The sequence below is a fragment of the Pagrus major genome, chromosome 3, assembly GCF_040436345.1.
Source record: "Pagrus major chromosome 3, Pma_NU_1.0".
Classification (NCBI taxonomy): Eukaryota; Metazoa; Chordata; class Actinopteri; order Spariformes; family Sparidae; genus Pagrus; species Pagrus major.
This window is the reverse complement of record NC_133217.1, coordinates 314923-339368: the sequence shown is the minus strand read 5'-3', so window position 1 is coordinate 339368 and position 24446 is coordinate 314923. Positions and strand designations below refer to the sequence as shown.

Below are 24446 nucleotides of genomic sequence, written 5' to 3'. Positions count from 1 at the left end.
TGAGACTTCATTCAGAAGGAAAACGCTTCAGCTGCTCAGTTTGTCAAAAAACCTTTCAATGGCAATTAAATCTTGTTACGCACATGAGAATCCACACAGGGGAGAAACCATTCAGCTGCTCAGTTTGTGGTAAAAGATACCACTCAAAGGACTCCTTACAGACTCATATGAGAATTCATTCGGAAGGAAAAAGTTTCAGCTGCTCAGTTTGTGAAAAAACATTTGAATGGAAATTAAATCTTGTGACTCACATGAGAATCCACACAGGGGAGAAACCATTCAGCTGCTCAGTTTGTGGTAAAAGTTTCACGCAACATGGAGCTTTGAAACGACATGAAACTGTTCACACAGGGGAGAAACCATACAGCTGCTCAGTTTGTGGGAAAGAATTTCGCTATAATTGTTCTCTGAGAAAACATGTGACTATCCACACGAGGGACAAGCCGTTTAGTTGCAGTGTTTGTGATGAACGGTTTGCACTAAAGCAAAGTCTGAGACGACACTCGACGCTTCACACAGTGGAGAAACCATTTAATTGTTCAGTTTGTGGTTTAGGATTCACATTACCGCAAAGCCTGAGACGACACTCTGCTGTCCACACAGGGGAGAAACCATTTAGTTGTTCAGTGTGCGGTAAAGAATTTGCTTTAAAGTACAACCTGAGACGACACTCAACTGTCCACACGGCAGAAACCATTTAGTTGCAGTACTTGTGAGCAAATAAAACAACTACCGCCCCACATAAAGAAGATTGTCACAATACAACATTTCCCTAACTTGCTCTGATGATCTGGACGACTGCGCTGTTGCAAAAGGGGGATGTGCAGAAACTGACCTGAGGAAATTCATCCCCAGCTTGGTCGTCTTCAGAACGCTCTCTGAAAGTCACAAAGCAGCTCAACAAACACTTTTCTAGTGACATCAAACAATGCCAAGAAAGGTGCGACACAGGACGGAGAGAAACCTGGAGAGTCAGATGTTCGTGCATGGCCCAGGACTTACAAGGAAGTGTGAACTTAAAGAACAAAGGAACAGAACCACGGCACCCTCTCACCACCAGGGTGCCAGCATCTGTTTAAATACTCGTGTGTGCCTGTTTGTTAACTCAGACTGCGGACCTTCTCATTCTTCAGGAAGAGAAACCAGAGACAGTTCTGTAAACAATCACCGATAATCATTATTATCTGTTTAATATTATTGTGCTTAAATTTTACTGATGTACAAATAAATGAATATAAGTGATGTTTGTAACATGATCAGTGTTCGTAGCATTTTAGAGTTGCATTAATCATGTTTATCTCTCACTCTAATGTGTGACATCCTGTGAATTCACATATGTTTGATATCATTCAGGAGCACAGAGACACACCTTCAAATCTTTGAACTTCAACCTCATAACAGACTTTGTTAATTTGTTAGTAAGAATTTGGGACAGTGAATGTTTTGTTAATGAGAGGTAAAGAAGAGGAGCAGTGACGTGAACGCGCTCACACTGAGGCACATCTTCACCTGGTCACACCGGTCAGAAACAACATTTCCACTGTTCAGCGTCGTCTCTGTAGTTTAGTTCTTTGTGTTTTGTTTTCTGTTTTTGTCAGTAGATTAGTGAATAAAAGATGATTTATACAGTCATCGTCTTTGTTTCTGTGATCTTACTCTCAGTTCCTGAGCAAAGTCTGATTGTACTAATGCTCTACCTATAATTATAATTGATTATGTTCCTAAGATAATGTGTGTTTTATAGACACTCCACGACTGATCAACAAGAGGTTTTATTAGTGTTCTTGTGCAGAATATGAAATTATATTTGTGGTCAAATGATGGACAGTACTTTGTGTAATAACTTTTCTGAACGCCGTAGTGATATTAATAATTCAGCTATAATTTATCTGCAACCAAAAGCATCCAAGCATTATGATTTTTCTAAAAACTCGTGTATGTATTTCATGACTCCACAGACGTCCAGCAGCTGTTGGTGATTAAAGAAGAGGTGGAGTGGAGGTCCAGTCTGGACCAGGAGGACCCACCAGAGCTGCCACACATTAAAGAGGAACAGGAGGAACTCTGGACCAGTCAGGAGGGAGAGCAGCTTCGAGGGCTGGAGGAGGCTGATATCACCAAGTTCACCTTCAGTCCTGTCCCTGTGAAGAGTGAAGAAGATGATGAAGAGAAACCTCAGTCCTCACAGCTTCATCAAATCAAAGCTGAAGAGATCAGAGATGTAGAGCATTTGAAAACAGAAGCTGATGGAGAGGACTGTGGAGGACCAGAACCAACCAGGAACTTAAATAGAGATATACATTTACAACCAGTTACTAATGACGAGACATCACACTCCTCAGAGCCGGAGTCTGATGACAGTTGGGACTGGGAGGACACCAGGAAACATCGTTTAAACCCTCTGCAACACAATAAAGCACATATAGGAGATGTGGAATATAATCCTGGAGCAATATCAATTATCGCTTCTGAATGTGCTGCGACCTCTGGCCACAGGAAACATCGGCTGGAAGACGATGAAATCCAAACAGGAGTGAGACCATTTGGTTGCTCAGTCTGTGGTAAAAGATACCGCTGGAAGAACTCTTTAAGAGATCATAAGAGACTTCATGCAGAAGAAAAACCGTTCAGCTGCTCAGTTTGTAAAAAATCCTTTAAATGGAAAATACATCTTGAGAGACACATGGTGATCCACACAGGGGAGAAACCGTTCAGCTGCTCAGTTTGTGGTAAAAGATTCACACAACATGCAGTTTTGAAACGACACTCGACAGTCCACACTGGAGAAACCACTTAGTTGCACATGTTGTGCTTTAAATTTACTGATGTACAAATAAATGAATATAAGTGATGTTTGTAACATGATCAGTGTTCATAGCATTTTAGAGTTGGATGAATCATGTTTATCTCTCACTCTGTGTGACATCCTGTGAATTCACATATGTTGTTTGATATCATTCAGGAGCACAGAGTGACACACCTTCAAATCTTTGAACTTCAACCTCATAACAGACTTTATTAATTTGTTAGTAAGAATTTAGGACAGTGAATGTTTTGTTAATGAGAGGTAAAGAAGAGGAGCAGTGACGTGAACGAGCTCACACTGAGGCACATCTTCACCTGGTCGCTCCGGTCAGAAACAACATTTCCACTGTCCAGTCTCTTCTCTGTAGTTTAGTTCTTTGTGTTTTATTTTCTGTTTTTGTCAGTAGATTAGTGAATAAAAGATGATTTATACAGTCATCGTCTTTGTTTCTGTGATCTTACTCTGTGTTGACTCAATGGAAAAGATTGGTAGAGTTTTGATTTCAAAAGTACATAAAGTAGTTTTGTCCCCAGCATGTCAAACCTTTTGTCCACATCACGGACACAACTCCCACAGACTGTTTTTCCACAGCAAACACAGGTACCTCATCCACGCTATAATATTCTGCTCCTGGCTTCTTAAGTCATTTGGTATCTTTTCTATATTTGGGGCGCTTCTGGTTCAGGTGAGGTGGCAGTATTGGTAGGCTGACTTGTGATTGATCTGTTGGTGGTCTCATTTGAACTCTGTTAATAGGCTAAAACAAGAGGACGTGATGAGACTCATGGACATACAGTATGCCGATCTCAGAACATGAGACCTACAGAGTGCATAAAACACATTTACATTGATTTTTTTTGCTCTTTAATTTTGATTTCGTACCTATCAGGGTAAATGACTAATCGTTGCTAATATTTATTGGGTTAAATGTAAATGCATCGTTTGTTATAAACCTGTCCTGCACAATATCACTGTGTTATTCTATTAATAGTTCCCAAACATCAAACCATGATCCTACCAACAGGATGCTTCCTCCTTTATGTTCAGTCGGGGAAATGTTACCTCATTCTCTCTGACACCGTTGAGCCCAGTGTGGTGACTTTGTCTCTAGATTTAGTGACTTCAGGGAAAATTGTTAATCCTATATTTATTGAGTCAGACCTGGTCTTCATACTGCCCATGTATTCTATAAACAGCTCCAAATAAAGTAGTTTTAAGTTTTCTAAAAACTTGTGTATGTATTTCATGACTCCACAGACGTCCAGCAGCTGTTGGCGATTAAAGAAGAGGTGGAGTGGAGCTCCAGTCTGGACCAGGAGGACCCACCAGAGCTGCCCCACATTAAAGAGGAACAGGAGGAACTCTGGACCAGTCAGGAGGGAGAGCAGCTTCGAGGGCTGGAGGAGGCTGATATCACCAAGTTCACATTCACTCCTGTCACTGTGAAGAGTGAAGAAGATGATGAAGAGAAACCTCAGTCCTCACAGCTTCACCAAGTCAAACCTGAAGAGGTCAGAGATGGAGAGCATTTGAAAACAGAAGCTGATGGAGAGGACTGTGGAGGACAGGAACCAGACATGAACATTAATCCAGATACTCATTCACAACCAGCTGATGATGACAAGACGTCACACTCCTCTGAATCTGAGACTGATGACAGTTGTGACTGGAGGGAAACCAGAGAACCTCAGTCAGGTTTAAACAATGAAGAACATGTAAGAGATACAGAATGTAACACTGGAAACTCTCCAGGCTCGTCTGAATGCGCTGCGAGCTTTGGCCACAAGGGACATCTGCAGAAACACGATGAGATTCAAACCGGAGTCAAACCGTTTAGTTGCTCACTGTGCAGTAAAGGATACCACTCAAAGGACTCGTTAGGGCATCATATGAAAATTCATTCAGAAGGAAAAAGTTTCAGCTGCTCAGTTTGTCAAAAAGCGTTTCAATGGAACTTTAAGCTTGTGTCGCACATGAGAGTCCACACAGGGGAGAAACCATTCAGCTGCTCAGTGTGTGGTAAAGGTTACACCCGGGCAGACTCACTAAAGACTCACACAAGACTTCACTCAGAAGGAAAAAGTTTCAGCTGCTCAGTTTGTGAAAAGACTTTTCAATGGAAATTAAATCTTGTGACGCACATGAGAACCCACACAGGAGAGAAACCATTCAGCTGCTCAGTTTGTGGTAAAAGTTTCACACAACATGGAGCTTTGAAACGACACTTGATCGTCCATTCAGGGGAGAAACCACACACTTGTTCAGTTTGTGGGAAAGAATTTCGGGAAAGGTGCCATCTGAGAAAACACATGACCATCCACACGAGGGAGAAGCCGTTCAGCTGCAGTCTGTGTGATGAAAGATTTGCACTAAAGCAAAGTCTGAGACGACACTTGACTCTTCACACGGTGGAGAAACCATTTCATTGTTCAGTTTGTGGTGAAAAATTCACCAAAAAGGAACTTCTGAGACGGCACTCGACCGTCCACACAGGGGAGAAACCGTTTAGTTGTTCAGTTTGTGGTAAACGATTCACACGCAGGCACAGCCTGAGACTGCACTCTGCTGTCCACACAGGACAAAACATTTAGATGCAGCGTTTGTAATAAAAGATTCACTCAGCTCGATCTTATTAAAAACACAAGTGTGCTGGTGAGAGAGGCAGAAGTCAATGAAGTCACAGAGACGCTTCTGAGCTGATTTCTGCTGCACAACTGAAGTACTGAAGGCGAGTTTGTTCAAAACTGTGATACAGACTTCAAAATCAGTCGTACTTCATCATTCAGTTTTTTATTTGTTTCGTCATGTTTTAATTGTTGTTATTATTATTGTTTAATTGTACAGCACTTTATAAAACATTCAGTTACAAACTGCTTCACATACAGAAGAAAGTACACACAAAATGCAGTGAACGTACATCACATATACAAACAGAGGTGGGAAGTAACAAAGTACAAGTACTTCATTACTGTCCTTCAGTACATGTTTCAGGTATCTGTCCTGTACCTGAGACTTTCCCTCTCTACATCTGAACACAAACATCTGAACTTTCTCCTCCTCACAGCTTCAAACAGCCTCGTTACTTTAGTTTGATGCATTTGAGGTGAATTATGGATTATTGTTATTTGGCGTCATCGCGCGCCGCCTTCCCAACATCACCAGACTGATGTCGACCTATCAGAGCACATCACGCACGGCAGACGCAGCGAGACGAAACAAAGACGTAAAAGACATAAACAGACAGAGAGGGAGGCTGGAATGGGGAGAAAAGAAGAAGAAGAAGAATGCATGATGTTAATTTGATGAATTTTATTATTGTGTCACACAGATAATGTTTCCAGCCCGAACGGACTCACAGGACACAATTATGAGAGAAAAGAACGAACAGACCAGAAACCAGAGCAGCAACATATTAAATATATCACTAAACTAATAAACACTAAATAAATGCTGCTTGTGTCTTAATACATTTCATTTACAGCTAATTTATTCCTCCCATTCTTTAAAAAAAGTGTCTATCTTCCTTCACGTGTTTGAGTCAGACTTTTATTTTGAAGTTCAGCGACTAATCTGCCCCGGAAGTTATATATTCTTTACTGCCGCTAACTTGACACTGTTAACCAAGATGGCGTCCTGCAGACTCAGATCTCCGTCGGTGTGTTCAGAGTGTGTGTGAGCCGAACAGCGCTGCTCCACCAGAACCTCTGTGTTCTGATCAACGTGTGTGAATGGACTTTGTGCTGTTCACCTTCTTCTTCTGAATGTTTCTCCTCGGTCTCGTCTCCCGGTAGCCTACAAAGCTACACACGTTAGCTTAGCATGCTAGCTGACAACAGAGCGAGTGTGTGATGGAGAGCAGCCAGTGTTTGTGACGGAGTTCGTGTGAGTCAGTAAAAATGTCTAAAGTCCAAACGCTGAGAGTGTTTGTGAAGCAGCGACTGACTGCGGCTGCTGAAGAGATATTTGAGCTGTTTGAAAGGACGATAGCAGAGTACGAGGAGGAACTGGGTCGACAGCGGAAACTACTGGACGCTGTTTTCAAGCCTCAGGTCCAGTTACACAGAGCAGGTTGGTTCCGTTTACTTCTGATTCTGCTCCTGTTCTGTACAGGTGTATGTACATGTACATGTACAGGTGTATGTACATGTACATGTACAGGTGCATGTACAGATGCATGTACAGGTGCATGTACAGGTGCATGTACATGTACAGGTGCACGTACAGGTGCACGTACAGGTGCATGTACAGGTGCATGTACAGGTGCATGTACAGGTGTATGTACATGTACAGGTGCATGTACAGGTGCATGTACAGGTGTATGTACAGGTGTATGTACAGGTGTATGTACATGTACAGGTGCTGTGCTCTCAGCTGTCTCGTTGCTTCATTCACAGATGTTGAGATGTTTTGTACTTTTTGTAAACAATCTGTAGAAACAGTCTCTCACCTGTTTTCTCACTGGAATATCACAAATATATTATATATAAAGTATCAATTCAGTCGAGATCAATTTAATCATGATATTCACTAAATCCTCTCTTTACTCCACATCACTTCCCAAATTCTCAGTTTTTCTCACTACATCACTTAAGTTAGTAAATAACATAAAATGTAATTAATTTGAGTAATTCTGAAACCTCTGACTAATGATGTCTATGTTAATCTGTACATGTGCCCATCTGTCTGTTGTGTTCTTTTAATTTGAACATACTTTATGTTTCATACATATTTATTTGTATTGTCCTTGTTTGATGTCCTCTATGTAACATTATTTCCACTTAAATTTCTGTTTCCTGACTGTCTCACACCGTTACGTCATCACTCAGCTTGTTTGTGACGACACTTGAGTGATAGTTTGGGTCTTGTGATGTCGGGTTGTATGAGGTACCGATCTCTAGTCCGACCTGCAGCTGTTTGGTCCCTGTGGCTTTGACATTTACATGGAAATGAATCATGTCTTCTTTACTTTCATCATCATCAGTGTTTCTGGGCTGCAGTGATTCTCACATCCTCGAACAGTAAAAATTTGTAGCCTACACAGAATCGTATCAAGTTAATATGGTTGTGTTTTATTCTCAAGCCCGAGGGTTGATGGCTGTGTGAGGCTGAGGATAAAAGAAGGATTTCTCACACTGGAATGGACTTCAGGCAAAATAAAAGTGAAACTGTTAAAAGTTTAGTTTTAAGTTGGATATTGGACAAACATTCACTCTGGAGACGCCGAGCGGCGTCTCTTCCTCAGCGTCCTCACTGTCGGCAGCAGGAGGACAAATTTAGTCCCTCGTACAGCCCTTCATCAAAACACCCCAACCACCACTCTGAGTGATTAAAAACATGTAAAACTGAATTGATGAATGTTACGTTTCCTCTTTCTCGTCTCAACAGGTCGGCCTCATCCCGACGCCCCACCTGAAGCCTCACAGTCTCTGCTGACGTCACCTGGTGAGTGTTTGAGATACGAAGGGCTGAAATAAAAAAAATAGGAACAGGACGTTGAGAGAGAGAGAGAACATGTGCAGCTCCCAAAAATCGATATGTGGCGGGCGGCCACAAATTAATGTTTGTGTCGAAAACCTTGTGAAATTACACATTAATTTTAGATGAATGAGAAGTCGACACCAGGCGACTACTGAGCCCTCTACCGTCGAGTCCTCGTGATTTAAAAGCCGCCGCACCTCAGTGTCAGTTCTCTGCTGCTCCACGTCCTGTTTATTATCTACTTCTCAAACCTGCTCAGTTAAATGAACCCAAGACACTCGTTGATGTTACACTGGTGACCACAGGGGTGAGCTAACTTCTTCCTTCCAGCAGATCTGAGGGGACACACCACTTCATTCAGCAGACATCACCCAGCAAAAAATTGTATGAGGGCTAGGTGACGGAGGGTTTTCTATTCTGAAGTTATTATTTTTGGCCTGGCAGTTTTCCTGAGAGAGGAAATGTTTATCCATCTCTGTAAAAACAGATATTTCTTTGGGTCACATATGAAAACAGTCACTGATGTTTGCTGCTCCTCCTTTCAAAACACAAAACCTTTCAGTTCTTCCTGCTGTCTACGCTGGAATAAGGAGGTGACAATCACACCATGACACAGTTCATTCAGTTAAGCTCAGTTAAATTTCATTAAAAAGTAGAGTTCAACTAACCGAATACATCTGCTTAAAAACCATGAAAACGCACTTCTTATATCTGCAGAACCTGCCTGAGAAGTTTTCTTCAGTATCAAAGTGATCCAGTGACAGACACACTGCAGACAGGAGCTGCTAGTTCAGCACATTTTAATGAAGATTATGTGAACAAATAAAGACTGAAACAAACGGAGCGCCAGTCGTAGCTCGAGGCTCGAGGCTCGTAGCTCGAGGCTCGAGGCTCGTAGCTCGAGGCTAACTCACTGACACCAACACAAATGAATCTTCCTTCTCTCCTGTTAATTCATTGAGCATCTTTGAGATACTTCAGGGTCAGTTGAAGGTTGGTGCTGATGCTGGGCCGACATGTGATTGACTACTTGGTGGTTTCATTAAATGTCAAGTTGGAAATGACACTTTTCTGAAGCCTGCATGTATTTTTCTTTTCTCCACAGACGTCCAGCAGCTGTTGGAGAGTGAAGAAGAGGTTCCTCCTGAGCAGCAGGAGAGGAGCTCCAGTCTGGACCAGGAGGACCCACCAGAGCTGCCACACATTAAAGAGGAACAGGAGGAACTCTGGACCAGTCAGGAGGGAGAGCAGCTTGGAGGGCTGGAGGAGGCTGATATTACCAAGTTCACATTCACTCCTGTCACTGTGAAGAGTGAAGAAGATGATGAAGAGAAACCTCAGTCCTCACAGCTTCACCAAAGACAGACTGAAGAGATGGAAACAGCAGCTGATGAAGAGGACTGTGGAGGACCAGAACCAGACAGGACCTCAGATCCAGATAGACATTCACAACCTGAGACTTATGACAAAGCTGTGGACTCTTTTGAACCTGAGAGCGATGACTGGAAGGAGACCAGACGACCTCACGCAGGTTTAAAACCTCTGAAAAATAATAAAGTTGGTGTGAGTGCCTCAGGATGTCTCGCTGTGAAGAAACAGTTCAGCTGCTCTGAATGTGCGAAAACATTTTGCGGAAACGCGGCGCTGAAGATACACATGAGAATTCACACGGGAGAGAAACCGTTCAGCTGCTCTCTGTGCAGCAAGAGGTTCACTCAGAAAGCCGGTCTGGATTATCACTGGAGAACTCACACAGGAGAGAAACCTCACAGCTGCTCCCTCTGCGGGAAATGCTTCTCCCGGTACACGTATCTACAGGCTCACATGAGAACTCACACCGGGGAGAAACCCTTCAGCTGTCCGGTTTGTAATAAATGTTTCTCGTGGTATCGATATTTACAGTTACACATGAGGGCGCACACGGGGGAGAAACCCTACATCTGCAGAGCATGTGACAAAAGATTCACCTGGTCGGCTCAACTCAAGAGACACAAGTGTGGTGTTGAGTCCTCACAGCCTCACGAGCTCTGGACCAATCAGGAGGGAGAACGGCTTCAAGCACTGGAGGAGGCTGATGTCACAAAGTTCACCTTCGCTCCTGTGGCTGAGAAGGAGGAAGATGATGAGGATGATGAAGAGAAACCAGAGTCCTCACAGCTTCATCACAGACAGACTGATCAGATGGAGACAGGAGGTGATGGAGAGGACTGTGGAGGACCAGAACCAGACAGGAGCTGAAGTTTATCCAGCTGCACCAACGTGAAGGAAGCTGAAGGAAGTTGAATTTCGAATTATGGTTCAGAGACCAAAACCTTCATCATCATATTCATAAATGTTGGAGTCCAGGGTCAGAAGTTACACCTGTACCAATAAAGTGATAAAAAATGTGGACATGAAGCCTGATTACTTAAAAATGTGTTGAAAAGAACTTGACCAACAATTGCTGACTAATAAATGAGATTAAATGAATTTTAATGCAGCGTTTTATAGTTTTCCTGCTGTAATAAAGTCCTCTGGCATCACATGAGCCTCATTACACTGCCTGAAAACTTAAGTTTTCAAAATGTTTTCTATCTGAGCTGATGTCTCCACTTTAACACAAAGTGACGGGATCAGTGGTTGTATGTAAATGTATTTGATCGTCGAGCCTCGTGTTACACCGACTGTTCCTCCATAAATATTCTTTGTTGAGACGCCTGATGCTGCCGCCCGTCGGACTCAGAACGATTGACATCACATTAATAATTAACCTACATTATCAGGCAGACTTCACCTCACAAACGTAATATAATAATAACGTATGACAGTAGACTGTGATGATTCACGAGACTGCGACTGCAAGAAATCTTGCGGGTCAACAAAGAAGCTCAGGTAGAAGTCAGACGCTGCAGGCGCCGCCAGGTCGAGCTGAGTTTACTCCATCATGCTGATGAAAGTCTCTGATTGGCTGTGATGAACTTCCACTCTCATTTCTCATCATTATTTTCCACAGTGTTGACATGACTTTAAAGTAATAAATGTATTCAATGAGCACATTTCTGATATTAAAAAAGTCCATGACATTCAGGACTGCTTGTTCTTTGGTTCTGTCAAAGCGTTCAGATGTGTTTGGGCTCATTATCCTGCAGTTATCATGTAGCATACAGAAGCTACAGGTGGAGCAGGTGGAGGAGTGGGTGGAGACAGACAGGAACCTCTTAGATCCACGTGTACTACATGAAGGCACAGGTGTGCAGTTACATCTATTTTTTAGATGTTTCTAATTGTGTAACAACCGAGATGAACAGAAATGTGTTTGTAGAGGTTCGATCATTGTCAGGAGAGGAACTTAAAATAACGTTATCTTCACCTTTAGATTTGTCTGCAGATAAACAATACCAGTAACTCTGCCAACATCATCCGGTATCTGACCCAAACTGACCCACTGCATCTCAAGAAGGAACCTTCCACCTTTTTTACCCCCTGCTGCTCATCAGAACAAGGTGCTGTAACTAAAATGAGGCTCTAAGATGCAGTAACATTTGTGTTGCCAGATGGACGATAATAAATGTATTAGTGCGACGATTTTGCCTTCTCTACAGTGTACGATCAATAATGATAAAAGTACCATAATGTACGATAATTTGGCCATTTTCTCACCCAAAATATGTAAAATATGGATCCTAGACAGATCCTCTTTCACATCAATCATGATCGGTGTAGACGACGATGATTAACATGATTCAGGAGCTCGGCCGTCCGTCTCGAGTTCGCCCAGGTATTTATTGTGTGGCCTTGAGTGTCGTCATGCAGAATCTGAGCACGAGGGTGACAGTCGAGCTGTAACAGATACATCAGCTTACTTGTGTTGCACATTTATGCCAATTTGTTCTCGTGGTTATAATTCACACAAGATAAATTTCCCAAAAATAATAAAATTAATAATTTGAAGTCTTTTGTTTGAAAGCTTAACATTTCATATCTGGCAACACTGCTTGTGTCTCAATAGATTTCATTTACAGCACATTTATCACCAGCATTACTATAATATATTTCTTTTAGCAGGAATGGAGTAATATAACACGTTACTGATAATATTTCAGTAATATATTACTACAGTTATGTCACGTTACGTAACAAACAGGCAGAGAAGAAGAGATGTTTGTCTTGTCGTGTCATTACAGGCGACATTATAGAAGCTGTAGGTCTGTTGTGTTTCATACGACTGAGCCTACAATTAAAAATATTTATTCCTGTCTCATAAAATATCAGACTGTGATCCTCTGCCTGCTCATCTCTGAGTCCAAGACCATCATTTACTGTATTTAAACAGATCTCAGCTATTTAACTGTCCTATAAAGGTTATTTGGGCATTTTGTTAAAAGTTACTAAAAAGTAGAGTGGTAAGTAATTTATTACTTTAAAATGAAGGTAACTAGTAATATGTAATATTTTGAAAGTAACTTGCCTTGTCTTTATCTTCCTTCATGTGTTTGAGTCAGCCTGTAATTTTGACATTTGGACTTTTATTTTGAAGTTTAGCGACTAATCTGCCCCGGATGTTAAATATTCTTTACTGCCGCTAACTTGACACTGTTAACCAAGATGGCGTCCTGCAGACGCAGATCTCCGTCGCTGTGTTCAGAGTGTGTGTGAGCCGAACAGCGCTGCTCCATCAGAACCTCTGTGTTCTGATCAACGTGTGTGAATGGACTTTGTTCCGTTTCACCGGACTCATCTCCCGGTAGCTCGCAAAGCTACGCGAGTTAGCTTAGCATGCTAGCTGTCAACAGGGCGACAGCAGAGTACGAGGAGGAGCTGTGTCGACACCGGAAACTACTGGACGCTGTTTTCAAGCCTCAGGTCCGGTTACACAGAGCAGGTTGGTTCCGTTTACTTCTTCTTCTGTGGTGTTTATACTGACGTCACAGCAGCCGCCGGTACAACAGGAGGGCGTCTGTGTTCCCAACTTTACGGTAACTTAACGGCGCTGACGCGGTTCGGTGTGTCTGCTGTCTGTGACGTCATTTTCACCCAACGATCAGCTGTCAGAGTAAACAACCTGTCACAGTGTTTACTGGCTGTTACGTCATAGAGATCCGAGGCCCCGCCCCTTCCTGTTCCTCTCATGGACCTTATTGATCAGAGCTGTAGTGATGCAGAGACACAGGTGATGTTTGTCAGTCTGTCATCAGACTGTGACGTCATTATAAAGACGACGGAGTCGTTAGTGACGTCGTCTCCTGACTGAAACACTGTAGAGCTGCTCCTGTATATCAGCAGCTCACAGAACTGAACCAGAACCAGAACTGCAGTTGTCAATATGAGCAGATTTATTGTGTTCATCTTGTTTACGAGCTGTTCTGAGCCCAGTCGGCTCCATGTTGGTGCTGGTTCTGGTGCTGATGAGACGATGTAGTTCACTGAGCGCTTCAACACAAAACTACATGAGGTTTGACTTTAATACAATAAACTGACAAACAGCATGTGACTCATGACCCAGTTCAACTGGATCAGTACATCATGTGTCTCTTCATCACTACAGACAAAGCTCTGATCAATAAGCAGGAAGGACTTCGGCTCAGCTGTTTGTGTCGTCTAGCAAACCAACTTTAAAGTGGTGCAGCGCCACCGACTGTATTGGGGGAATTATTGGCTATAATTTGATAATTGGAAACATAAATACACAAAATTTCCTGTTATCGGGCCGATAATTATAACGCATCCCTAATATTAAGAATAGTAATAACAATAATAGCATTAAAGGGGCAATTTGTCAGATATGTCTAGAATTTTTGTTTAAAAAGTGACCCGTCCCGTCCTGTGATAGTCTGGAAGATGTAACAGCAGTGATGTCGCCACTAAATCCAGTAAGTCAACAAAATAAACTCACAAAACGTCAAGAAAGGAAATATTTTGACACCTATTTTCCTTATAAACAGAAAAATACAAACGTACACCGTCTGAATTCAAGTTTCTCTCTTTGACTGAACTAAGATGAGGTTAATCGCCTCGTTAACTCATCGTGAAACACACTCAGTTCAAACTGGGTGCAGAGACGAAGCTTCTGGAGGAGTAAACACCTGGACTCAGGTCAGATTCTGCTCTGATCCGAAACCTCTTAATGACGGGAGGAGAGCTCAGAGATCGGTTGGTCAGGTGTCAGAAACAATCACGAACATGAACAACAATGACTGTTAATCTTTTACAGCTTGAGCTCTCAGTGTATTTTTCGGTGCAGTGCATGTTTAAACCTGAGCCTTTCACACTGTGACACTGCCAGTTAACATGAAATCACAGCTTTCCCCAATGTGTTTGAATTTCAGTGCTTCCTGCAGACGTCCAGTAGCTGTTGGTGAGTAAAGAAAAGGTTACTCCGGAGCATCACTATGGACCGGGAGGAACCAGAGCCCCCACACATTAAAGAGGAGGAGGAGGAGCTGTGGACCAGTCAGGAGGGAGAGCAGCTCCGAGGGCCGGAGGAGGCTGATATCACAGAGTTCACATTCACTGTGAAGAGTGAAGAAGATGAAGAGAAACCTCAGTCGTCACAGCTTCATCAAAGACAAACTGAACAGATGAAAACAGAAGCTGATGGAGAGGACTGTGGAGGACCAGAACCAGCCTGGGACTCAGATCCAGATAGACATTTACGACCTGATACTGATAATAACAAGACTGACGACTTCTCTGAACCTGAGACTGATGACAGTGATGACTGGAAGGACAAGCGTGAACCTCAAACAGGTTCAAACTCTAAGAAGAAGAATAAAGTTGATTTAAGCTGTAAAACTGATGAGAAAACATTCAGCTGCTCCGAATGTGGTGAAAGATTCGGCCGAAAATACAATCTGACGAGACACATGAGGACTCACACAGGTGAAAAACCATTTACTTGCCCGGTTTGTAGGAAAAGTTTCACACAAGGAGGAGGTCTGAAGGAACACATGGCGAAACACACCGGGGAGAAAAGATTCAGCTGCAGCGTTTGTGACAGAAGATTCACGTGGCAGTTTCAGCTCAAAAGACACAAGTGTGGTGGTGAGTCCTCGCAGCCTCATGAACTCTGGACCAGTCAGGAGGGAGAGCAGCTTCCAGGGCTGGACGAGGCCGAGATCATCAAGTTCACATTCACTCCTGTCACTGTGAAGAGTGAAGAAGATGATGAGGAGAAACCTCAGTCCTCACAGCTTCATCAAAGACAAACTGAACAGATAGAGACAGAAGCTGATGGAGAGGACTGTGGAGGACCAGAACCAGACAGGAACCCGGGTTCAGATAGACATTTACATCCTGATAGTGATGACAAAACTGAAGACTCCTCTGAAGCTGGCAGCGATGACAATGATGATGATTGGAAGGAGACCAAAGAACCTCAAACAGGTTTTAACTGTCTGAAAATGAACAAAGTCCCTGTAAGTGAAGCAGGATGTGATGCTGACAACAAACCATCCAGCTGCTCTGAATGTGGGAAAGGATATAACCAGAAATCAAAGCCAAACATGAGAAATCACACAGGAGAGAAACCGTTCAGCTGCTCAGTCTGTAGTAAAAAGTTTACCAGGAAGGCAGGTCTGGACACGCACCTGAAAACTCACACAGGAGAGAAACCGTACAGCTGCCCACTCTGTAAGAAATGCTTTTCACTCTCTGCACATTTAAGGTTACACATCAGGACCCACACGGGGGAGAAACCATTCAGCTGCAACATCTGTAACAAAAGATTCACTTGGCCGACTCAACTCAAAAGACACAAGTGTGACGAGTCCTCGCAGCTTCACGACCTCTCAACCAATCAGGAGGGAGAACGGCTCGAAGGAACGTTTACTGCTGTTCCTTTGAAGAGCAAAGAAGAAGAAGAGGAACTTCAGTCGTCACGGCTTCATGAAAGACAAACTGAACTTATGAAAAAAGAAGCTGATGGAGAGGACTGTGGAAGACCAGAACCAGATGGTGACGCTGAACACCCTTCTGAACCCGAGACTGATCACATCGGTGATCGGAAAGAAACCAGAAAGCCTCACACGTGTTCAAACTCTCACAAAGAAAATGTCCTTGTAAACGATATAGAATGTAATACTGAAGAGAAACCAGTTGGCTGCTCTGAATGTGGAGCCAAACCATTCAAGTGCCCAGTCTGTGGCGCCGGACTTTCTCGTAAAACAAACTTAATCCGTCACATGACGTGCCACACGGGAGAGAAACCCTACAGCTGTTCAGTCTGTGAGAAAAGTTTCAGATACAGAGGATCTGTTATGAGACACATGAAAATTCACACTATGGACAAATCATTTAGAATAAGGAAGTCAGTAAGCTGCTCTGAATGTGGTAAAAGCTACAACCGAAAGGAACACCTGGTCCTACACATGAGAACCCACACAGGAGAAAAACCTTACAGCTGTTCAGTCTGTAATAAAAGTTTCACACAGAGTAAATATTTGAAGTCGCACATGAGAACTCACACAGGAGAGAAACCATTCGGTTGTTCAGTTTGTGGTAAAAGCTTTGGGCAGAAGGAACATCTGCAGTTCCATCTGAAAGGCCATTCAGGAGAAAGACCGTACAGCTGTTCTCATTGTAACAAACGTTTCTTTCGGTCGAGAGATTTACGAAGACACTCGATGACCCACACGGGGGAGAAACCATACAGCTGCAGCGTTTGTGACAAGAGATTCACCTGGTTGTATCAGTTCAAACGACACACGTGTGGTGATGAGACCTCACAGCTTAACCAACTCTCGACCAATCAAGAGGGAGAGCAGCTTCAAAGGGGAGAGGAGGCTGATATCATCAAGTTCACATTCACTCCTGATACTGTGAAGAGTGAAGATGATGAAGAGAAATCTCAGTCCTCACAGCTTCACCACAGACAAACTGAACAGATGAAGACAGAAGCTGATGGACAGGACTGTGGAGGACCAGAACCAGCCAGGAACTCAGATCCTGATCAACATTTACATCCTGATAGTGATAATAAAAACACTGGAGACTTTTCTGAACCTGAGAGCGATGACAGTGGCGACTGGAGGGACAACAAGGATAAAAATGGGGATCAAACAGGTTCAACCTCTCAGAAGAAGAATAAAGGTGATTTGAGACGTAAAGCTGATGAGAAAACATTCAGCTGCTCCGAATGTGGTGAAAGATTCGGCCGAAAATACAATCTGACGAGACACGTGAGGACTCACACGGGAGAAAAACCATTTACTTGCCCGGTTTGTAGGAAAAGTTTCACACAAGGAGGAGGTCTGAAGGAACACATGGTGACGCACACCGGGGAGAAAAGATTCAGCTGCAGCGCTTGTGACAAAAGATTTATTTGGCATTATCAGCTCAAAAGACACAAATGTGATGGTGGTGAGTCCTCACAGCCTCATGGAGGGAATTCAGACTCTGTTAACATCTGTTGAGTGATCCGATCACAAGCGGGCAGCTTTAAACCGTCACTCAGCGTCTGAGTTACCACCTGTGATCAGATCTCACTTTCCTGCTCTGGTTTGAAATCAACCCGTCCGTCACTGAGATAAACAGACACGATGTTTTTTACACAAAGACAGAAAGAAGTTCATGTAGAACATTTGCTTAATTCCTAAGAAGGTTTGACAGAGTTTATAAAGTTTTACTCACAGAAGCCCTGAGGGTCGAGCAAGGATTTTTTATTCTGGTGATCCATTTTCTAAGTCTGATCTAAATTCTTTCCTCTTGTCTGTTTATGACTTAAGAACTGGTGAAAAAGGTTGTATTTATTATTTTATTTAATATTTTTAATTGATGTAATTTTTTCAGTGAGTGTGTGAAGCATATAAATGTGTGTGAGCTCATAAATAAATAAATGAATACAGGAGAAATGTTCCCTCCTCTTGTGAGGACCTGAGTGAATTTTGTTTTATTTTGACAGGAGAATTTTTAAGTGTTTGTTTTTGTAATACTCATTTTGACCACCAGAGGCTGAAGTGCACCACTCCCCCACCTTCTGAATAAATTTAAAAGCATTCATGTTTTCATGTCTATTGTGTGTTAGCAGGTTATATGTTATAAATGGTGCTAATCTGCCGTCAGTGTCACGGGTGGAATATTGTGGATTATCATTAAATCAGATCAACAGGAACATTTAATGTCTCATTCTGATATATGAGCCTTTTCATGTTACATCATAGTTTATGGCTGTAATGGTTACTGTCAGTTGCAGCAGTTAGAGTTCAATACTTAAGTGTTTTCTTATGTTTTATGTTCAAAGTGCCATTATCACACCAACAGTAATAGTTACCAGGAGGCTCCAGCAGGGGGCGCTGCAGCTGGTGAGCTGTGCTGAGGAAACCTGGCTTCATCCTTTCAGTCATTATACACATGATGTGAGCAGAGTTTGTGTCCCTGCAGCTTTCATTCAAACACTGGAAGAAAACATGAATGATTTTAGTCCTAAAATGAGTATTCACACATGCAAAAAAAAAAAGTAAGACTTTAGCACTTTAGACACAGAAGCAGACAGGCTGGTGCAGCCATGCTGCCACAAACTGACACTTTTTACAAGGAAACAAACAACTTACTGTTTTCATTTAATGCTGAATTTACAAGAAAGAGACAATGATTCAGAGTCTGTCAGAGACAGAGTTTCACTACGTTATAAAGTTTGTTTTAACTCAGCAACTCTTAAAATCAGCTGATTTGTTAAGGGAGTCTGGTGATGGTGGTGTTACTGGCTCAGTGGTTGGATCAGTTGCAACAGACGGTGTGTTCACAAACTGCTGCTGACAAACATGTCATTTAGATTACAGTGAATCAAGTGGAGATCAGACAGTGATCCATTCTGACTGTTGTTGTGGCTTCTTCTTCTTCTTCTTCTTCCCAGAGGACATCATTTGAACAGGCAGTCTGTCAATATGTGTGTACACGCTGCTAAACGAATGTGGTCACATGCGATCAGATCACTCAGGACGGATGTTGATACCAGGTCTGAACAGCTTTGTGAACTTATCTTGGGAGTCAAAAACGAGACCGAGGCCCAGAGAAGAGTGATCATCACCTGAACTGCTGTTCACCAAAAAAGAAACTAAACCAGTGAAAACAAGGAACAACACAGAGGAAACAACAGTTAAATGGTGGATAAATATATAAAGTGTAAAATGATTTATTTTCATTTATGTTTGATATCATCAGTCCTCTGCTATAATCTTCTACTAAAGGGAATAAAATACTTTACCTGCAGTTAAAGTCAGAGACTTTCAGTTTTTATTCAGTTTCTCTAAAGCATCACAAAGCTTCTCCTCAGGATGAGACTTCTTATTTTCTTTGCTGTATTTAATCAGCTGATGTAGGAAAGATGAATTTTATCAAACCTTATTCCTCCTTCTCTGCTGCCAACCTCCAGCTGTGTGTTTTCATCAGCGTGATCGTCCAATCAGAGACGAGCTGTGTCTGAGTCAGAGACGTTTAATGTCAGCGTCGATCAAAGTTTATAGACGAGGATCACAGAGACGGGATGACATTTAGCTCCAGCTGAGAAATGACACCTTAATTAATAGATAAACACACACACACACACACACACACACACACACACACACACACACAGAGGAACAGTATGAAAATAGAAGGCAGGTGTGTGTGTGTGTGTGTGTGTGTGTGTGTGTGTGTGTGTGTGTGTGTGTGCACGCTCTAGTAGATGGCTGTTATTAATCAGCTGGTGTCTGTATGTCCATTGATCAAAGTGTTCAGATCCTTTTTTCTGAGGTAAAAGTACAAATGCTGCACCGTCAAAATATTCAGAAATAATATCTTTTAAAATATACTTCAGTAGAAATATGCAAATATAATAAGAAAAATGTACTTCAGGTATTCAAAGTAAGAGTACTCGTTGCAGTAAAATGTCCCCTGTGACTTCAATATTTTTTAATTTTGTCTGTTAATAAATCGATTTAGTGGAGTGAAAACATGAAGCAGCAGACAATTGAAATACTCAATTTCAGTACAAATAACTTAAAACTGTACTTAAGTATTGTACTTGAGTAAATGTACAGTATTTCCCTCTAAGATGTAGTAGAGTACAAGTAAAAAAGTAACAAGAATAAAATACTCAAAGTACAGGTACCTACAATAAGTAGGCTACTTTAGTACAGTACTCGAGTAAATGTACTCATTTAAACACTGAACTTTGTCTCAGCTGCTGTGTATTAAGTACAAGTACCTCAAACTTAGTAAATGTAATAAATGTGTTTCACAGCTTCAGTGAAGTCTGAACATCAGCCTGCAGGCTGTCTGAAGCTCTTTATAGCTGCTGTGTGCGCCCTCTGCTGGACATTTCCAGTTTTAAATCTGCTGATTTTACTTTTTATTTTTGTAATTTTTTAATGTCTGGGAACAAAAACGTACAGTGTCTCAGAGGATATACACAAATGAGACAGTACAGAGTAAAAAACATTCAACCTATAAAGTACAATCAAGTAAAATAAGGTTATTTCTATAAAAAATAAATATAAAACAATACAATGAGTAGGTTAATATCTTATTTACAACACAAAGGGAAGTGACGACATCAAATGTCCAAAATGTGGATCATAAATCAAAACAACAAGAAATGAGAAATATCCACATTTATCTTTCTTGTAATTTTTGCAGAGTTAAAATAATTCAATGATCAGTCACAGGAGTAAAATACCTTTAATATTTTCTCATTAATATATTATAACACGTGGTCTGCTTGACTTGTGAGTAAAAATCGAGGTTTTATTTTGACGGGAGACAGGAAGTGACAGCCGGAAGTGAGTCTACTCGCTGTCGCTAACGAAATGGCGTCGAGTTCCGTCGTTATGGTCACAGTTTCTACGCACGTTAGCTTAGCATGCTAGCTGTGTGATGGAGAGCAGGCAGTTTTTAACGGAGTGTTTCTGGAGGAAAAGTTCGTGTGAGTCAGTAAAAATGTCTAAAGTCCAAACGCTGAGAGTGTTTGTGAAGCAGCGGCTGACTGCGGCTGCTGAAGAGATATTTGAGCTGTTTGAAAGGACGATAGCAGAGTACGAGGAGGAACTGGGTCGACACCGGAAACTACTGGACGCTGTTTTCAAGCCTCAGGTCCAGTTACACAGAGCAGGTTGGTTCCGTTTACTTCTTATTCTCACTTGGTTCAGTTTTACAGTTTGGCTCCAGAATATTTTCAAAGATTGAGCTCCCCCATAAGACCCCTGTGATGATTATGTACAGACATTCAGAAAATACACATAAATGTATATTATTTATTTCCATAAACAAAGTGATTGGATGCATTTCCTGGTTAGTTGGGATCCTCCAACCTACAGCTACTTTACTAACACCATGTTTGAGCAAAGGCTGCAACATAACTTGCCCACTGTCGTCTTGCTTTTTAAAAAGTCCAAACTTAGTTTGATGATGGACGCCACAGTTACAAACTGCCGCAGTGTGTGAAGCAGCAGCGCCGGCAGCAGAGTCGCAGGAGTCACATTTCACTCGTAACATGATGAGAGTAATGACGGCCGACTGACGAGACGATGGAGGACGACTTGTTGTCAGAGCGAAGTGTCTGTTTGGAAATATGTCAGATTTTAACTCAGTGAAAACAGAGAACTTGATAACGTTGATGAGGGAGAAGGAGTTGCTTACTTCACTGTGAAGTTGGAGGTTTGCTGCCTGTCGCCTACAGCTCTTCATCAAACAGCTCCTTCTTGTTCGTGATCCCACAGACTGAATAAAACTACTGCCGGACATATTTAAAGTAAATGAAGGAAAGCGACTGTTATCAGTTACTAGTCTCCATCTTTATTTAGTCTGGCACCAACGCTGCAAAGAGCACGGTGACCAAACAGCAGCCAAGAGTTTCCTGTCGTCATTCAGACAAATTATGGGATTGATGATAAATGTCCAGATGGCTACAGTCACCAGCTACAACACAGAAGAATCTGTGTATCTCAGCCCGGTTCCTGTTGTTTTTTTATAACATCTGTCTGTTTGTCTCCTTTGTCCTGCAGACGTCCAGCGGTTGGTGAGTGGAGGAGAGGTTCCCCCTGAGCAGCAGGAGTGCAGCTCCAGTCTGGACCAGGAGGAACCAGAACCCCCACACATTAAAGAGGAACAGGAGGAACTCTGGACCAATCAGGAGGAGGATGATGTCACCAGGTTCACCTTCACTCCTGTCCCTGTGAAGAGTGAAGATGATGGTGATGAAGAGAAACCTCAGTCCTCACAGCTTCATCAAAGACAATCTGATCAGATGGAGACAGAAGCTGATGGAGAGGACTGTGGAGGACCAGAAGCAGCCAGGACCTCAGATCCAGATACTGAGACTGAAGACTCTTCTGAACCTGAGACTGAAGTCAGTGATGGTGACTGGGAGGAGAACAGAGAGCCTCAGTCAGATTTAAACTCTCAGATAAATAATGAAGTCACAGTCAGTGTAGGATGTAGCTCTGACAAGGAAGCATTCATCTCGTCTGACTGTGGTAGAAGATCCAGTCAAAACTCAAAGCTGATGATGCACACGAGGACCCACACGAGAGAGAGACCGTTTCCTTGTTGTGAATGTGGTAAAAGATTTACACAAAAGGGAAGTCTGACACTACACATGGCCATACACACGGGGGAGAAACCGTTTAGCTGCTCTGAATGTGGTAAAAGATTTACACAAAAGGGAAATCTGACACAACACATGGCCGTACACACAGGGGAGAAACCATTTGGCTGCTCTGAATGTGGTAAAAGATTTACACAAAAGGCTTACCTGAAACTACACATGACATGTCACACGGGGAAGAAACCGTTTGGCTGCTCTGAATGTGGTAAAAGATTTACACTAAAGGGAAATCTGACACAACACATGGCCATACACACGGGGGAGAAACCGTTTAGCTGCTCTGAATGTGGTAAAAGATTTACACAAAAGGGAAATCTGACACTACACATGGCCATACACACGGGGGAGAAACCGTTTATCTGCTCTGAATGTGGTAAAGCATTCATACAAAACACAGACCTGATAGGACACATGACATGTCACATGGGAAAGAAACCATTTAGCTGCTCTGAATGTGGTAAAGCATTCAAACAAAAAAGAAATCTCACACAACACATGACTTGTCACACAGGAGAAACTGTGTAGCTGCTCTGAATGTGGTGGAAGATTTACACTAGAGGGTCAACTGAAACCACAAACGTCACGTCACTTGAGAAATGAGCTGCAGTGTTTGTGAGAAAACATTCACTCTGTGGTTGTCTTGGGATAGTCGACATCAGTCTTCGTCTCAAGAATACTTTTTGAAGGTCTTGTGTCGGACTCGACCACGTCTTTACTCAGTGTTGTCTCGGTATCAGACTAAGAGGACTGTGGATTTTATTAAGACCAGCTGAGACTGTGACTGCAGGGACGTCACTGTATTATATAATTGTTTGATACCTTCTGTATTTAATGATAGTTTCTATGAGACAAGAGTCACTTACAGAACCTGATTGTGTTAGCCGGATTGTTAAACATGGAAAATGAGAGTTGAATAAAAACGTGTCAGTTAATTTCACGTTTTTAGAGTTCGTTTGCATTTGTTGCTTATAGAAAACAAAGTAGAATTTCCTCACATATACACAAGATATGTACCTTGTGAGTACATGTATGTAGTTTGTACTGTTGTTGGATGGATCCTGTATCTCGTTGTTCTCTGTACTATTGTAGATGAATCAGCCAGATTTTATTTTTTTGGATCTCTTTATTTTATGTAAAACGAAATGTATGTCGACAGTTCAGTTCAGTGGAACTGTGGCGGCTGTTTTAACTTAAATTCTTACATATTGCACCTTTTAAAGAAACAGCTGCGAATCTGATGAAGCCACATGTGAAACATGTAGTTCTCTCCCTGTTGTTTTTATAAACTGTTAATAAAAAAGTTTCATGATATTCTGGTGTGCTCTGGAATATTGATTTATCTGTTTTTGGTTCACTGAATTAATAATTATTCTTGACTTGTTGAACAATCTACACAAAAATGACCAGATTTTTGTGTTTAAAGTCAACAGTAAAAGTACAGTAGTACTGGTTTTACAGTAACTTGACTGTCAGTGTTGGAGCTACTTTAGTTCAGGGGTCGGGCCCCTCCACAGGGATCCCTCGGGAAATACTTTTGAGGAAATTTCATGTAGTTCTTCCCTCCAAAGATGATAAAAGATTGTTACCCCTGTATGTTTGTAC

At 42.1% G+C, this 24446-nt stretch overlaps 3 protein-coding genes and 2 pseudogenes across 4 annotated transcripts; all 5 read left to right on the top strand.

Moving 5' to 3' along the window:
- The first annotated feature begins 27 nt into the window (after nucleotides 1-27).
- LOC140993580 (uncharacterized) lies at nucleotides 28-1142 on the top strand. The gene has a single exon (XM_073463073.1). The coding sequence runs from the start codon at nucleotides 84-86 to the stop codon at nucleotides 699-701; it is 618 nt and encodes a 205-aa protein (XP_073319174.1). The 5' UTR covers nucleotides 28-83; the 3' UTR covers nucleotides 702-1142.
- A 2924-nt stretch (nucleotides 1143-4066) lies between these two features.
- LOC140994080 (uncharacterized) lies at nucleotides 4067-5506 on the top strand (annotated as a pseudogene).
- A 942-nt stretch (nucleotides 5507-6448) lies between these two features.
- On the top strand, nucleotides 6449-10675 carry LOC140993562 (uncharacterized). 2 transcript variants are annotated; one of them, XM_073463049.1, is made up of 3 exons: nucleotides 6449-6874; nucleotides 8192-8248; nucleotides 9390-10675. In XM_073463049.1, exons 1-3 carry the CDS (start codon nucleotides 6703-6705, stop codon nucleotides 10520-10522), a joined length of 1362 nt encoding a protein of 453 aa, XP_073319150.1. In that variant the 5' UTR covers nucleotides 6449-6702; the 3' UTR covers nucleotides 10523-10675. The 2 variants fall into 2 exon arrangements, with proteins under 2 accessions (XP_073319150.1, XP_073319151.1); XM_073463050.1 differs by lacking the exon at nucleotides 8192-8248.
- Nucleotides 10676-14595: 3920 nt separating this feature from the next.
- Nucleotides 14596-18194, top strand: LOC140993553 (uncharacterized). The gene has a single exon (XM_073463041.1). It carries the CDS (start codon nucleotides 14653-14655, stop codon nucleotides 17671-17673), a length of 3021 nt encoding a protein of 1006 aa, XP_073319142.1. The 5' UTR covers nucleotides 14596-14652; the 3' UTR covers nucleotides 17674-18194.
- A 2941-nt stretch (nucleotides 18195-21135) lies between these two features.
- On the top strand, nucleotides 21136-23937 carry LOC140993561 (uncharacterized; annotated as a pseudogene).
- The last annotated feature ends 509 nt before the right edge of the window (nucleotides 23938-24446 follow it).